This window comes from Pelodiscus sinensis, chromosome 3 (genome assembly GCF_049634645.1).
Source record: "Pelodiscus sinensis isolate JC-2024 chromosome 3, ASM4963464v1, whole genome shotgun sequence".
NCBI lineage: Eukaryota > Metazoa > Chordata > Testudines > Trionychidae > Pelodiscus > Pelodiscus sinensis.
The window spans coordinates 140154121-140171761 of NC_134713.1; the positions used below are offsets into that span (position 1 = coordinate 140154121).

Below are 17641 nucleotides of genomic sequence, written 5' to 3' on the forward strand. Positions count from 1 at the left end.
TCAGATTCCCTCAGGCCCCCATTTGTTTTCACTCCCATTCTCACCTCTGCACCTTCCTCTGGAGTGCCCACAGACATGGAGCAACTTCTCACTACCACTATGGTAATTCCCCACAGCTATCCTCATAACAAACCCTCCTGAAGACTTGCTTTTTTCTGCAAGGTCCTAGGAGACTAAGCCATCACTCAAATGCCTTTAGCACTTCAACATTTAATTTCAATCATATACTTTTCTCTGGCTTTCCCCCCCGTGTTTTTTATCTGAGTCTTTTAGACTTGCAAGATCTTTGGGGGCAGGAACTGTACTTATTTGTGCATTACGCATCAGAAAGTATTCTCAATGCTCACACTGTCAAAACTGAGAAACGCAAAAGAGTAAAAAACCAATATAACTGAGCAAAGCAAGTTAGAGTTTTAACATATTAAGTGTTAATGATCTTAGATCAGGTTAACACCACAGGAGGGAAAGGGTTAATCTAAAATAGTTTTATTACCTAACTGCATCACATCCTTTCAGATGTTTCTGCCAAAGTACTTAAAAAATGTTTTTTAATCTTTACAATCTTTTATTCTTAATTCACAATCAGAAGATAAGTCTCCAAATGAACCTTAATTCTTAAATTGAAGCACATGGAACTCTTATGGTTTCCAAGATTATGCAGCAGGACAATCCAAGACCTTTCTTAGTCTTCACACCAAGTTTTGGGCAATGGCCAACACTTTAGAGAACTCTCCTTCGTGCTTCCGCAGGATCAAGGGTATTGGGGTTTTTATTCTAGTCCCAGTTGGGTTTCCATTGTCTTCAATGAGCACTACATTGTTGGAATCAAATCTAGGTGTCATGCAAGGGCCAGGCCTCCTGTGACCTACAATTAAAGCCTTTTTCTTTTCTCCTTTGATAGCCAGGAGAATTTTATCTCCCACTTTACCAACTCCACTCTTGTTATACACATGGATGCATTTGGGTGGCCGATGGTATGGCGTGTTCCCCAAGGTGCTGTTGTCCACCACTCGCACGCGGGTCATTTTCTGTATTGCGCTGCATGCGCCAGTGATGCTGGGAAAAGAGAAGTAAGAATGCTAGACAGAGATTCTCAAACAATTCTTAGGGATCAAGAGCAAAGCCAGCACAGTATAAAACTGATACATGAGCTTGTAATAAGGAGTCAGTGAGAAATACATTCTATACTGGTCATACATTACTGCATGGAAAGTGTTCTTTGAAAGTCAGGTGCTACTTTGGGCTTCATGTACAATTTACTAAATGTAAACAAATTATTCAGGCTAAATTTTAACAGGGTATTCTGAAATATAACTAACACCCTGGTGAACATGAAACCCATCAAGGTTCTATGTCTGGCCTGCAAGGCATTTTGTTTACCATTGCCCATGCATGGGGTTGCCAGATTCTACTGGTTTCTGTCCATGTAGTTTTGCTCCTATCAGTATTACTAAAGTGACACACAGGTGAAGCAAGGGCATGGTAAGTGAGTTGCATGCTGCTTGTATACAACACTGACTGTAAGAGCTATGTGCTCCCCCTTTATCCAATCAAAGCACTGCTATGATTCAATCAGCACATCCCACAAATTTTAGCTATGCAAGCACAGTTAGCAAAATTATCCTATCCCAGGGGACAGTTTTGGCTGCAACAATCTTGCTTCCCACTGAGATGAAGGAGGGCCACTCATAAAGCCCACTCACTAGATTACGTTGCCCATCGTTGCCTCAAAACATGACAATGCAGAGCTTCATGTTTACTTCACCCTTTAGAACCTCCACATGCAAGGTGTTCAGTTTAAAAGTGAAAGGATTTGGGGTTTGGTTTTTTAGTCAGTGCCAAAAACAGCACCAGGGACTTGAGAATCAAACTGAGCTTTTTGTTTCATGCATGTCTTCATGAGTAATAAAGGTTCTATATATACTACATTCTCCCTTCAAGTGACATCTGTGAAGCCCCACTGCCGTCTGCAAATGCGCACAGGTGCCACTTAGGTGGAACTTAAAGGAAAATTCTCTTCATAATTCAAAATAAGGAACAGAGCATGAACTGGCCAGAGACGGGCAACCAGGCCAGAGCAGAGCTGGCCCGCCTCCCGGTCCACCCCTGCTTTTTTTTTTTTTTTTTTACTTTTGTTATTCCCATGAATTGCAGAGGGGCCAGGCAAAAATCGCTCGTTCAGGACCAGTCAAGACCCCAAGGTGCCAGACCAGGGAAGTCCAATCTGTTGTTAGTTACTGAATTACACATGGTCACTCAAAGAAGTTCATGGTGAAAGGCCAGCCTATTCACTCAGGCTCTCCCTAGTTTTACAGATTATTGTAACAATCACAAGATCTTCCTCATTCTCTCTTGAACATAAAGGATTTATGCACATAAATTTGTCTCCCACCCTCCTGAAAGGAGTGGTACACAAACTTCCAGACTCATCAAGTACAGCAGGGGGATGTTAAATTTAGCTTAATCAACAACTGACTAGTCAATAAGGAGAGGGAGCCACAGCAGGGTTAGCTCCTGGCCGGGGAGGGGGGGGAGGGGGGCCTGCTAACCTCACTGCAGCTCTGCCTTTTAAATATATTAAGAGCCTGCTCTTAGATGTGAGCCAGGACACCTGATTCCTGGCTCATGCCAGGTGTCGTGTGTCCCCCCCCCCCCCCCCCCACCCCCTGCACTTCTGCTGCACTTCTGCTTTTTAAATGTATTAAGAGCTGGCAGGTTCTTGGTTTGACAAGATTTGTTCTTTATAAATTCATGCTGGCTGTTACCTATCACCTTATTATCTTCCAGATGTTTGCAAATGGATTCCTTAATTACTTGCTCCATTATCTCCCTGGCACAGAAGTTAAACTGACTGATCTGTAGTTTCCTGGGCTGTTCTTATTTCCTTTTTTATAGATGGGCAAAATATTTTCCCTTTTCCAGTCTTCTGGAATCTCTCTCGACTTCCATGATATTTCAAAGATGATAGCTAAAGGCTCAGATACCTCCTCTATTAGCACCTTGAGTATTCTAAGATGCATTTCATCAGGCCCTGGTGACTTGAAGACATCTAACTTATCTCTAAGTAATTTTTAACTTTTTTTTTAACTTCTAAACCTACCATATGCCTTTGCCTTTCTAATCTTTTCCCTGCATACTTGCATTGTTTACTTGTATTCATCCTTTGTAACTGTACATAGTTTCCACTTTTTATAGGACTCCTTTTTTATTTTTAGAACATGTAAGATCTCCTGGTTAAGCCAAGGAGGTCTCTTGCCATACTTTCTATCTTTCCTATGCAGTGGAATAGTTTGCTTTTGGGCCCTTAATAATGTCCCTTTACTACAATGATGGGTGTGACGTGAATGACTAATAAAGAGTCCATTTATTATACTAACACTCCCCTCGCAAACTTAGGCTTTAATACACATTCAAATTTAAAGCATTTTAAGACATCAGTGTGGCTATGGCACCAATGCTCTAGGTCAGTGGTCGCCAACCAGTCGATCGGGATCTACTGGTAGATCTTGGAGCCTCTGACAGGGGATTCCGACTGGTTTGGCAAAGTGGCTATCAAGCACTGGCACTTCAGCTGAGTCCCCAGAGTGCTGTGCATCTCCTGCTCTTTGCTGTGGAGCTGTCCCTTTCAGGATCCATAAGCTTTCTGTGCAGTGCAGGAGAGGGTGCGGTGCTCACGCCAAGGTGCCCCCTCTCCCACTCTGTATCCTATTTCCACAGAGCAGAGAGGGGGCACAACAGGACTTGGGATGGAGTTTGCTGGCTGCTTTTGAGAGTGGTACAGGGCCAGAGCAGGGGTGAGCCTGCCTTAGCCCCACTGCTCCACCACTAAGGCGCTACCTGAGGTCAGCGGGGCCCTGCTGGAGCCCACATCCTGAAACCCTACCCCAGTCATGAACCCCCTCCTGCACCCCAAACTCCTGTCCTAGCCTGAAAACCCCTGTATCCAAACACCCTCCCAGAGCCTGCACCTAGAACCCCTTCTGGTACTCCAACTGCCTGGCCCAGGCTCAGCTCAGAGCCCCCCTGCACTCCAGATCCCTTAATCCAAGACCAGAGCCTGTGCCCCAATGCCTGTTGAAAAGGAGGGAGGATGGAGTGAGCAGGGGGTGGGGCCTCGCAGAAGGGGCAAGGGTGTTTGGGTTTGAGGTAGATCTTGGATTGCACTTAAATTCAAAAAAGTGATCTCCTGCTTAAAAAGGTTGGAGACCACGGCTCTAGGTAAACCACCTCCACAAAGGGAGTAGCTAACAGTGCGGGGAGACTTTACACTGGCACTTTACAGAGCCATAACTTGCTTCACTTGGGGAGTTCACACCCTAGCCAGAAAGTTACAGAGCAGTAACTTGCAGTGTTGATAAGCCCATCTCTAATCAATCCTGCAATTAATACTGTGTTGGTGGCTCCACACATCCACACACAGCATATTGCAGGATCGTGGTCTTAAAGACTAGTCAATACGTTGCAGTGTATGAAATTAATAAATGAGACTTTAAATTCCTAGAGGCAGGGACTGGCACTTTAAAAGAAAAAGAAAGCTACATAAGGGACACAGTCAAGATACAAGGAAAGAATTTTTAAAATTATTTGTGGTCTAAATACTACACAATCAACACCTGAAGAATTCTAAGCATGTAACTTGACTTTTCACCACTTGGGGCTTTGTTATCTTTTCTGCAAATCATATTCCAGGTGGCAAAAGTAACAAGGCAGCTTTACCTTCTGCTCACAAACCCTGATCATGCAATCAAATAGATACAAGAACTCAGTACACAGCCACAAGATCTGATCATTGGATCAGGCCCACAGCCAGTATCATATCTTGACTGTCAGGCACCAGCATACATTGTTGTATTTGGATTGCTTAGGCAATCTTCTGAATGTCTTTTCATGGATTGTAATTACAATGTTTCTATGACACTGATTTTATATAAAATTAGAATCATGACATTTTGTGTTTGAGATACTAAATGTCCCTTTAAACATGAAAAATACTCAGTTTAAGAAAACAACAGGCATTTCAATAAATTCTGCTTACAGTATTTGAAAAGTACCTGAAATGTCGCTGCTCAACTGCTCTGTTTACTTGGGTTAACAGCAAGCCCAGTCGCCTACTCAAGAAAGCCATTGAGATTCTGGTGACAAGCCCTGCATGAGAAACAAGAGAATTGTGGATTCTGGAAAATGGATAGTGCTGATTTCAAGGGTTTTTTTGTTAAGTAAATCATAGGCTAGAACGCCAAAGACACATTTGGGATGTACAAATATTGTACTCTGAGCATACATTACTTGAGTGCTGACAGCATCCCCAGCATTGGACAAACCAGAGCAACAGTCCCTGTTTGAATCCAACAACCAGTACAACTCAGGCATATTGCAGTGGCAGTAGTAAGTTCAATATCACTACAGTGCAGTTTTCTACCTACGGGGAAATATATCATCTTAGTGCATTTTCTCTCAATGCAAGCCATAAACCATTAATTTTTGGAATTGTGGCCCTGCATGGAGAGAACATAATCTCTATGTAAAAGACTTTATGCAACCATTAACATCTATTAAAATTCTCCATAAAAACAAGAACCAAAATGGAAAAAGAAAATTCTGATTCCTTTAAAGCAGGTTTAAATAAAAAAAATCTGTGAGTTTGTGGATTGCAAGAGTCAAGTCACTAGAAAACATGAAAGGAATGAAGCTTAAATTCCCACTGATCAATGGTGTTCCAAATCTTAGAGAGCAGCAAGCACTCCTCTAGTTTGTAGACCCCAATGCTATTTTCAGACAATATTTCCCCACTTAGGGTGTCCACAGGACACAATCCCTATAACTCAAAAAGTTCTTTCAGGAGACACAGCACTGAGTAGTAATGCCATCCTTCAGTTCCTGCAGCATTCCGAACTCTTATAGCATTTTGTAAGACTTAGGCAGGAATTTATCAGATACCAAAAATGCAAAACTAGATTCCCTGACTTTCTCCCAGACCTATATTTTAGGCACCTTTATTTCTTTGCATCTATGACCATACGGTATAACTAGATTATTTTAAACAAGACTCCCTTTTGCCTCTCTCCTTCCTGAACTAACACTTAAAATACAAAAAATGCTTTTTCCTTCTTCCCCCCCTTCCCCCACATTCCCTATGCATTTAGAAACTGGATCTTTATTAACTCCATTCATCTGAAGTGGGTTGTGCCCACAAAAGCTCGGGATACCATTTACATGTTTTGTTAGCCTCTAAGGTGCTGCAAGACTATTTGTTGTTTTTTAAGTTTTTCCAGTTACAGACTAACTCGGCTACCTCTCTGAAACCTTAAAATACAAGGAGGAGTCCTGTCGCACCTTAAAGACTAGCAGTTTTATTTGGGTATAAGCTATCATAGGTCAAAAACACTTTGTCAGATGTGGCAGAAAGATTAATGTTGACCTTGCCTAGCTACATCAAGGTTAAGACTCTCTATGCCTTGACTCCACTGGGATTTTACAGCCAGATTGCTTCAGTTGCCTAACCCTAAACACATACCTTTCCTGGCACTGACGACACAGACTTTGTCCCCAGTTTTGCTAACCATCTATATGCTCAGTTTTACTTAATGAAGTGAAAGTAAGTCAGGGATGGGCAAGATACCTCTCACAGGCCAGATAAGGCCCATCAGGCCACCGGATCCAGCCCATGGCCGACCCTTCCGGGCCCCATAGGCATGCAACACAGGGCTGCTCCGTGTGAGACTCTATTCTGGAGGGAGAGAGAAGCTTCAGGTCATCTCCATGCCCCCAGACTAATCCTCAACTCCTATTAGTCAGGAACAACCAGCCAATAGGAACTGACCCCACCCAATCTCTCAGCTCCTAGCGGCCAGAACAACCAGACAATAGGAGCTGAGAGATTGGCCTGGGAATGGGGGCAGCGCAAGCCTCTCCCCTCTCGCAGAATGAAGAGCCACGCAGAGGGAGGAGGCTGCATTTTCAATGCTTTGGTGCTGCAGTAGGCAGAGAGCCCATCCTGCCTTGGGGGGTGCTACAGGGCTGCTGGCTGGGAGATGCTTAGGTAAGCGCCTCCCAGCCAAAGCCTGACTCTGGCATCCTTGCCCCTCCTCCACCCCAACTCCCTCCCCTAGGTCACTTTCCAGACCCTCTGCCCCCTGCACCCAGGTCACAACTCCCTCCCAGACCCTGTACCCCCCCTTCCCCCGGCCAGAATCCTCTCCTGCACCCATACTCCCTCCCTGACCTTACACCCCAATTACCTGACCAGGTCACAACCTCCTCCTTCACCCAAACTCCCTCAGACTTCACTGTCTCCTGCACTCCAGTCCCTTACCCCACGTACCCTTCTGCACCCAACCTCCATCCTAGACCCCACACCACCTCCACAGAAAAGTGTGGCCCTTGACCACTTTTTAAAATCTTGGAGTGCCCCCCCACCAAAAATTATTGCCTACCCCTGAATTAAATACACACACAACTCCAGAGCCTCTGTCTAGGCCATGGATCTTTCCAACAGAAGGCATCAATGAGAAATACCAGTGCCTGTCTGCCTCTTATGTTTCACGCTCTCTGTTAAACTCTACACTTCTTATCTTTCAGTGGTGGCTATCCCTTCATGCAGGATGATGCCTGCCAGGGGGAAAAAGTCACTAATGAGATTTAAGATGACTGAGGAATCTGATCCATGTTCTACACATTTTTCCATATACAATACGATGAGTGGGTGCAGGGAGAGAACACAACAGCTGGCTGGGATACAGTAGACTTCCTTCCTCCTCTGCCATTTCTTAGCACCTTGAGCAAAGTGATTCTTTTCATAACAAGCTGAGGCTTGGTGCAAGATGGGACGCCACTGCGATGTATTGCCAGCCAGCTCTTTCCAATTCATGGGGTCAAGCCTCCCTTCTTAAGACATACTTTCAGGTGTCTTTGTGGAGTTTCCTCTCTCCCCCCATGAGTCCTCTTATGACTAGGATGAAAAAAGGGCCCCATTCTCAATCCATACTGGTGTTAAGCAAGGCTGTGTTGTTGACCCCAACCCTTTTTTTCTGACTTGCCATGATCTTGATTCTTATTTGTGACCACTTTTCTTCTGAAATTCAGATTGAAGAGCTGGAGGTCCATGCAATACTCAACCTGTGACACCTTCATTCTAAAACGTAAGTAACCGGGACTGTTATTACTGATCTTCAGTATGCTGAGAACTGTGCTCTCCTCACATACATGGAGGCTGACTTGCAATCCACTCTAGTTCTCTTCTCAGGTGCCTATCACAGCCAGGGACTTTCCCTCAACACTAGGGATGTTAACTAGTTATCCAGTTTAACCAATTACCCAATAAGCATTAGGTTTACCAGAATGCTTACTGGAAAACCGGTTTCACAGCCAACCACAGTAGGCTCAAGCAACTCTGGCTGAGTTCAGTCTGCTATGGGGAGCGGCAGGCAGGGCTGTGCCTGTGTCGGCCGGCGGGACCCTGCCTGCATCAGGGTGTCAGACAAGAACCCCAGCTGCTCCGACTTAGCATGGGGTGTTCCAGCATCCTAGCCTCAGCTGCATGGGGCAAGCAAGTGGATCTCTAGCCCCTGCCAGCCAAAACCACTGTCAGTCGGACTTGGCGCAGGCATGCCAGCAGGAAACCACCTCCTCCACCCTGTGTTAGAGCAGCAGAAGCCAGGAGGGTGTTGAACCAGTTAAATAACTAAAATGTTAGTAGTTTAACTAGTTAACTATTTAAACTCTTTTACATCCCTACTCAACTGTGAAGATTCAGGTGCTCCACCAGCCTACTCCAGCACAAGTCTCTCCTCCCCCTTCCCCCACAAATTGTCATTGGTGGTGAACTCCTGGAAAACACTGAGCATTTCATTGGCTAGCCATTGGTTCATGGAAAGCTGCTGGATGCTTCTAACCCCAAAGCCTCTGTGTGGCGTAAAATTACCCGGCCACTGACACAATACACGCTCTGCATTATTCAAGTGGACAGTATTCAAGAACTGTGTGATCAGTATTCCATCTTTATAGCAATGCTGAAAGAGTCTTCCATTCCCTCTTTCCCATCACATTCCACTAGTCTTAACACTCCCTTTAATCTGAAATGCCCTGCAATTTAGCTACTGCAGTGAAACACACCTTGCACTTACTACTACATAAACAGCAAATCCCCAGGGAACAACAGGTAAGCAGTTTTTTGGTCAATAGTACTGGGTGCCAGACACTCCTGAGTTAAAATTTAGCTCTGATATAATCTGGGTAGCGTTTAACAAGTGATCTATCCTCCCTGCCTTTTTTTCTCCATCTTAATCCCAAGGGGTAGATTTATTTTTTTACTATCTGTGTGGCTGTATAAAAAGCTGGGTTTAAATACACATTTAACAGTCCTTATAAAACACTGAAACTTATCCCATCAGTTGAGCACAGAACAAGTCAACACTCCAGAGAGCTGTTCCCTCATGCTGGCAAATCTTCAAAGCAGGACAGAGAGGAGGAGACAGCATTTGGTACATTCTGTTAGAACAGTAACCACAAATGTATGAACAACAAATTGACTTAGTTTACTTAAATTAGCTTTCCACTGTCATCTCTGTTAATGTTTCAGTGCTTTGACATGTATTTGTAAAAGGTTCTTTCCAGCCCCTCTCAAGCATTCGTTTGGGCAGTTCCAAAAGCTGCTACTGCCCAATCAGCTACCTATAGCTGCTACTGCCCAATCAGCACACAAGAGTATGTTATCTAGGCTAGGCAAGGGACTATTAAACAGTAAAATTTAAATATTAGCATTCTTCTGACTGTTGAATCATTCATGTTAGTATAGAAAAGGCATCTTCTTGTAGCTACTGTTGAAAACAGACTCAAGATAGCCACCGAACCAAAAGCCAATTTCACACAGTGTAGCATTTATATGTCAAGAGCGGCTGCCTTATCATAGAAATGCTCTATCAAAGGCAACAAGTGAGGGGGGCGGGGGAGCAGGAGCCAGTGCTAGGGAGAGCTGGCTTAAAAGCCAGTTCCCCCCAGCACTATTGCGGCAGTGCTGCCTCTCTCCCCATTCCCATGCTGCTGTCTAAAGACAGCAGCACAGAGGGAAAGGAGTCAGGGAGGCTGCCATGAAGGAGCCTCTGCCTGCAGCATGCCCAAGCCTGGCCTGCGCAGACAGGGGCTGCTGGACCCAGCGTGAGCCAGGAATGAGCAAGCCCGGCTCAGTGCCGGATCAGGCCAGGTCCAGGAGCTACTCCCGTTGCAGCTCGGCATTTAAAATGTAGTAATAGCTGGGCAGCTCTTACTACATTTAAAATGTAGAGCTGCAGAGGTCCTGGATCCGGTGTGAGCCGAGACTGAGCCAGGCTTGTTCAGTCCTGGCTAACACTGGGTCCGGGACCTATGCCTGCTGCAGCTCTGCAGTTTAAATGTAGTAGGAGCCGGGCTGCCTACATGCCCAGCTCCTCTACTACATTTAAACTGCAGAGCTACAGGCAGGTAGCTCCTGGACCCATCGTGAGCCAGGACAGATCACCTTCCCTTATCGACTAATCGTGTAGTCAATACAAATTGCATCAACTATACGATAGCCAATTACCCTCCTCTTAGCATCCTTAACTCACACAATAACATGTTCTTAAATGGCGACTACATGTTAAATCCATCCTTTCTAATTTACATCACATAACTGCAGCTAAGCTTTAACAGATTATTTCATATTGAGAGGGTCAACTCTCTAAAACAAAGACCCTGAAGCTGTGTTATCCATCTGCCCCCAACCTTATCAGGTACACTGAACATAAATGCAATTTTTGCTCAAAATACATTTCTGAAAGAAAAAAAAAGTTAATCAACTATTCACTCAAAGGTGACCCAATTCCTAGTCTCCTGATTAAGTCTGAATGTGCAATAACTCACTGCAGTCAACATTCCATTCTCAAGTGTAGTGCAGCATTCCCTCCACTTCAAAAGGCCTTCAGCAGATTTACACTAAGCTCAAACAATGCTAGGAAGAGGAACCTTTCTTAGGTCACAAACCACTGAACGGTATTTACATACTGTACCAATTTTCAAGTGCCACATTAAAATCTACCTTACTCCCTGTCCTTTGGGGATTAAACATTTTTTTTATTTCAATCTTGAAAATATAAGTGTTTTTCAACAGAAGTAAGTATACTACTGCAGTTCTGGAAAGTTCCACTCCACTGAAAACAACCACAGCCAAACTAAGATATTTAATCTAATACAATAATTCCTCATTTAACATGTGCCCGCTTAACACATTTTCGCGATAGCACAATTTTTGGGGGGGGGAACATTTTAATTACATGACTGTCCCCAGAATAACAAGATTTCCCCAGCCAGCCAATTGCTGGCGAATGTGTGGGGCTTCCCCTGCCTCCCTGCAAAGCGGCGGAGGGTTCACCGCTCGCCATGGCATTCCCCACTGACTCCCCCTCACCAGATACAGTGCGGGTCCCAGCAGACCTGTCACAGGAGCATACTCCCAACCCAATCCCCCACCCCTTTCCTCCCCTTCCCTTCCCCAGAGCCAAACACCTCCCCTCCCTGCTGTAACCCAGACACCACTGCTTGAAACGCAACCCCCACCTTTTCCATTATTTTCAATAGGAAAATTGACACCGCATAACATGTTTTCACTTAACACGATCATTTTCTGAAACATATCTATAGTGTTAAATGAGGAATTACTGTACACTGGGCTGCCTCGTTTAACTAATATGATTTGAGGATGTCTTACCACTAACAAAAATAAAAGCAGTGATCATGAGTGCTTATTCCCAAAGGGAGCCAAACAAACCACAAGTTGCTGCTGAGTACCTTTTGCAGGATTCAAACCAAATGGGAAACAAGACTTGGGTCTTCAAATTCTCTTAATTCTCTCTGTGATTCTGCCAGTCAGAAAGATGCTACAAGACCATCTCATCCCAACTCCTTTTTGTGTGCTAAAACCTTAAAGCCCATTGCTAGGAATGGGGTTTAGTATACATAGTCACCATTATTACTACATAAATTCCAATAGCTCAATTCAAGGGACAGAAGCACTTACAAATTGGGAAAGCATTCTGCAGAAGAAGTTCCTAATGGTACATTAGGTCACTATGGGTACATCTACACTGCACAGCTATTTCAGAATACCAAAATAGTTACCTTGTGTCTACACAAGCCACCCGTTATTTCAAAATATTTTTCAAAATAACAGGCATGCTATTTCACTATTCCAGTAAACCTTGTTGCATGAGGGTTAAGGGATGGCTCAAAACAGCACGTTATTTCAAAATTTGGCAATGTGTAGATGCGCCAAATTTCAAAATATCTTATTTTGAGTTTAAGGTGCTATGTAGATGCACCCTAAAAGAGTAAAATGGAAAAAGAGGAAAATCCATTTTTAAGGGACACAATCCACATGACATCTAATCAGTTTGGAAAATGAGTTAGCTACTTGCTTCCTATGGGACCGCATGTAGTCTGACAATCACATTTTCCTATTTTTAACTTATTTTTCTGTCCACTATTGCCAAGTAAAAGGGCAAACATAGAAATCAACTACACACAAAATTGCTATTAAATGTGCAAAACAAATCTGAAAAAAAAGGGGGAAAAACATCTTTGCTAAAATTGAGAGCGAGTAATCTTATTATTAATAGAGTAGCATCTAACATGACCATTCTTTCAAACTGAGACTGAAAAAGTCAAATTCTGGACACTAGGAAAAAATGAGTTCTTTATTCATCATTAAATTGAAGGTGATGAATTCAAGATGATATGCACAAAGCAAATGTCTGAACCTGCAGCAACAGTGTAAGGGCTTATTTATGGAAGGTCTGCCAATGTGCTCAATGAGAGCCTACTGAGAGCTACAGGGGCTCAACCAATTCAGAGTTTTCTTCAAAAGGAAAGATGTGATTAAGAGTTTGTATGTGTTAAAAACAAGGCATAATTGGTTCTATATTAATAACAGACTGTAAAGCCAAGACTCACACAGAGGGAGTTAAGTCTTCTAGAATTCAGGATTTATGAATGGGACTGGTTATTAACTAGGGTATTTATTGGTTCAAGGCAGCAATAAAATTCATTACACCTGTCTTTCAAAAAGAAAAGAAGGAACAATTCTACTTTTACACAGTTTCCAAATGAATCACAAGAATTTGGAATTAGTTATAAGTAGGAATGTAAGAGTTTAACTGGTTAATCAATTAATCAATAAGCTGGTGCTTATCAGTTCTAGGTACTGTTAAACTCTACTGGATCTTACTTTCTAGTCCCCACAGGCTATGCACATATACATCTCAAATCTCAAAACATCTCTTAAATATTTGTGAGATCTAGCAGATAAGACAACAAACAGGAAGTCAGAAGACTGAGTTCTAGTCAAAGATACTGATTTGATTTCCTTTCCCCTCTCCTCCCCCCAGTTCTGCCTTGTCCTTCCTTTATCTCTGCTATTATAGTCCATGATCCCTCACATTTCTGAGCCATCTCCAAGGTTTCCATATTTTTCACTTACCTGAGGGCAGGTAACCAAAGCCCACAGTTAAGTGCAAAACATGGAGACCTGGAAAATGGCTCAGAAATGGGAAGGAGCATGGGCTATAATAGCAGAGATAAAGGAGAGACAACGCAGAACTGGAGGGCAAAATCAAATCAGTATCTTAGATGCCTATATATAAATGCAAGAAATATGAGGAATAAGCAGGAAGAACGTGTTGATTTATTAGCACTACAAAACTATAACATAGTTGGTATCACAAAGACTTGGTGGGATAATACACACATCTGGAATATTGGCACAGAAGGGTACAGCTTGCTCAGAAAGGATAGGCAGGGAGGAAAAGCGAGGTGTTGCCTTATATATTAAGAATGAATGCAATTGGACTGAGGTGGAGATGGACATAGAAGACAGACTTGTTGAGTCTCTGGGTTAGGTTAAACGGAGTAAAAAAAATAAAATAAAAATAAAACAACAGTGACGTCATGCTAGGGGTTTACTACAGACCACCTACCCAGAAAAGGTGGATGAGGCTTTTCTTAAACAACTAACAAAATCATCCCAAGTCCAGGATTTGGTGTGATGGGGGACTTCAACTATCCCCCATCTGTTGAAGAACATATCTATCTGTTGGAAACTAGAACAGCAGGGCACATATTTTGTAATAAGCTCTGGTATTGCATTGGAGACAATTTTTTATTTCAGAAGGTGGAGAAAGCGACTGGGAGGAAGCTGTTCTAGATTTGATTTTAACAAACAGGGTGGAACTGGTTGAAAATTTGAAAGTGGAAGGCAGCTTGGGTGAAAGTGACCATGAAATCATAGTATTCATGATTCTAAGGAATGGTATAAGGGAGAACAGCAAAATAGAGACAATAGATTTCAGGGAGGCAGATTTTAGTAAACTCAGAGAGCTGGTAGGTAAGGACCCATGGGAAACAAGACTAAGAGGAAAAACAACTGAAAAGGGTGGCAGTTTTTTAAAGGGACATTATTAAGGGCTGCAAGCAAACTATTCCACTATGTAGGAAAGATCGCAAGTATGGCAGGAGACTACCTTGGATCAACAGGGAAATCTTATATGATCTAAAAATCAAAAAGGATTCATATAAAAAGCAGAAACTAGGTGAAATTACAAAGGATGAATACAAGCAAATGACGCATGTATGCAGGGGGAAGATTAGAAAGGCAAAGGCACAAGATGAATTCAAACTAGCTAGAGACATAAAAAGTAACAAGACAACATTCTATAAATATATTAGAAGCAAGAGAAAGACCAAGGACAGGGTAGGCCCATTGCTCTGTGAAGAGGAAGAAACAACAATAGAAAACTTGGAAACGGAAGAAGTGCTCAATGACTTATTTGTTTCACTTTTCACCGAGTTTGATGATGAAGGAATGCCTAACATAGTAAATGCCAATGGAAATGGGGGTAGGTTTAGAAGTTTAAAAATGTGTTAAAATTACTTAAAAATAAGTTAGATGTCTTGAAGTCACCAGGGCCTGATGAAATGCATCCTAGAATACCCAAAGGAGCTGATACAGGAGGCATCTGAGCATTTAGCTATTATCTTTGAAAAATCATGGAAGTCAGGAGAGATACCAGAAGACTGGAAAAGGGCAAATATAGTACCCATCTATAAAAAGGGAAATATGAACAACCCAGGAAGCTACAGACCAGTCAGTTTAACTTACGTGCCAGGGAAGATAATGGAGCAAGTAATTAAGGAACCCATCTGCAAACATCTGTAATAAGGTGATAGGTAACAGCCAGCATGGATTTGTAAAGAACAAATCATGTCAAACCAATCTGATAGCTTTCTTTGATAACATATCAAGCCTTGTGGATAAGGGACAAGCGGTGGATGTGGTATACCTAGACTTTAGCAAGGCATTTGACATGGTCTTGCATGAACTTCTTATTAATAAACTCAGGGAAGTGCAACCAAAATGGGCTTGTTTAGTTTAGAAAAGAGAAGAGAGAGGGGATATGATAGCGGTTTTTGGGTATCTAAAAGGGTGTTATGTGGAAGAGGGAGAAAATTGTTCTTCTTGGCCTCTGAGGCTAGAGCAAGAAGCAATGGGCTTAAACTGCAATATGGGAAGTTTAGGTTGGACATTAGGAAAAACTTCCTGCCTGTCAGGGTGGTTAAACACTGGACTAAGTTGCCTAGGAAGGTTGTGGAATCTCCATCACTGGAGATATTTAAGAGGTGGTTAGACAGACACCAGACAATGCTTGGTCCTGCCATGAGGACAGAGGACTGGACTTGATGACCCCCTGAGGTCCTTTCCAGTTCTAGGATTCTAGTCTTAGCTCTACCGCTGACCTGTTATCTAACTACGGCTGTCTTCTCAGCAAAAGAAAAAACAGCTGTGTGTTTACACAAAGAGCTGAGTCAGCTGTCTCAATATAAAATTCTGCAGGAGACCAAGCTAGTTTTTACTCTAAGGGAGCTAGTTGAGGCCAATGTTAGGTCTGGGTACAGTTTTTATCAAGATAAAATCTTAGTCTCCACTGAAGTTTTACTGAGAAACAGCTACGATATTAAATTGTCTTGGTCCATTTCACCTTCAATTTTTTGCGCTTGTCTTCATTAAACATTTACCACCTTCACTACAGTTGGTTCAAGCATTTACATGGGTGCTGCCCCAACCCCTCTTATCAACATGGCTAGACGGATAATTGGTCTGGTCTAGTGTGGCCGTTCTTATGTTCTCAAGAAACAAAATTGTGAGTTATAGTACACTTATGGAGTATCCAGCACAGACATACATGTTGTCTACCTTTTGTAGTTATACCATAAGTTCATTGACACAGGGAGTGTCTCTTACTACAGTGGTTCCAACTGCCGGTCCGCAAACCACTGGCTGCCGGGCCACGGCAGCTCTGGGGACTATGATACATCACCTAGCTAGTGCTCCCTCTGAGGGCCGCCCACCTCAACAGAGCCACGCAGTGGCAGCTCAGCTGCTCAAGAGTGGGGCCATGTGGTGGGCTGCTGCTGCCCCCATCCCAGGAGCAGCAGGGCAGCCACCATGTGGCCCTGGCCCTAGCTTCAGCCATTCCCCAGAGATGGAGCAGCCCCAGCCAGAGACAGAGCAGGAGCTGTGTGGTGGGAGGCCTGTGGCTGCTCTGGTGGCCCCGGCCAAAGCCAGAGTTGGAGCTGCTTGGTGGGAGGCCTGTGGCTCCTCTGGCAGCTGGGACCAGAGCCATGTGGCTGTGGCGGCTCCTCTGGCAGTCAAGGCCAGAGTTGCATGGCCCTGTGACATGACCCCCTATGGTAATGGGGCTCTAGAAATAGGAGGATGTCACTGGAAGGTCTGGGGGTCTCTACGGGGCAGGGACTGGCAGAGCTAAAGCAGGCTGTTCACAGCGGCTCTGGGGGGCAAAGCTTTTGGCGGACTGTCAATATTTTATCTTCATATTCATTACTCGCACAACGAATATGGAAATATGCAAATAAAATGTGACCAGTCCACCAAAACTTTGTGAATGGGTTTGCCGGTCCATGGTGTGCAGCACTAAAGTAACGGCCCCCAGTGTTGGTTGGGGATTAGCGGCACTAGTAAAGAATCACCGGGATGGCCACCCCAAGCCCCATCTAAACCTGAACAAAATGTCCCCTGGCCCGCCAGAAGGGTTACAAGAAAGGGCCGGGGCAGGTTAACAGAAAGGTCTTGCGGCGGGAAAGAGAAGCGGGACAGGCTCGGGGCTGCCACCAAGCGAAGGGGGGGAGGCCAATGAGCGGAGCGCGGGCCAAGCCCGACCCCCCCGGCATTTCAGAACAGCCCCTCCAGGCTGCTCGGTCCTGTATCCCCGTGGCGCCGGGACCCCGCCGAGAGAAGCGGGGCCTTTGCACAGCGCAGCCCCCCCCCCCCGGGGCGCGACACCCCCGCCCGGCCGCGCAGGAGAGGAGCCCGGAGCTGCCTCCAGCCAAGCGCCCGGCCGCCCCCGCCCCTCAGCGCCCCGCTCCGGGCCACGCTCACCCCGCACGGGCTGGGCCCCCACAATCACTCACAGGCTCCCGGGCCCTCGCTCGATCCCAGCACGCATGCGCAAGAGAGGCGCCTCTGAGAGATGAGGCAGGGAGGGACTGGCGTTCCAACCGGCCCGAGGGGAGGGGGGGCGCATGCGCACCAGCCTCTGGCGAGACGTCCTGGGAATAGCCC

The 17641-nt window shown here is 44.5% G+C and overlaps 1 protein-coding gene across 3 annotated transcripts; it reads right to left on the minus strand.

The window, feature by feature from the left end:
* Positions 1 to 470: 470 nt before the first annotated feature.
* MRPL14 (mitochondrial ribosomal protein L14) lies at positions 471 to 17623 on the minus strand. 3 transcript variants are annotated; one of them, XM_006126512.4, is made up of 3 exons: positions 17491 to 17623; positions 5052 to 5145; positions 471 to 1056 (listed from the first exon to the last, which is right to left on the minus strand). In XM_006126512.4, exons 2-3 carry the CDS (start codon positions 5123 to 5125, stop codon positions 690 to 692), a joined length of 441 nt encoding a protein of 146 aa, XP_006126574.3. In that variant the 5' UTR covers positions 5126 to 5145; positions 17491 to 17623; the 3' UTR covers positions 471 to 689. The 3 variants fall into 3 exon arrangements, with proteins under 3 accessions (XP_006126574.3, XP_006126575.1, XP_075781167.1); XM_006126513.4 differs by having other exon boundaries at positions 17459 to 17608; XM_075925052.1 differs by lacking the exon at positions 17491 to 17623 and adding an exon at positions 6620 to 6659.
* Between the last annotated feature and the right edge of the window lie 18 nt (positions 17624 to 17641).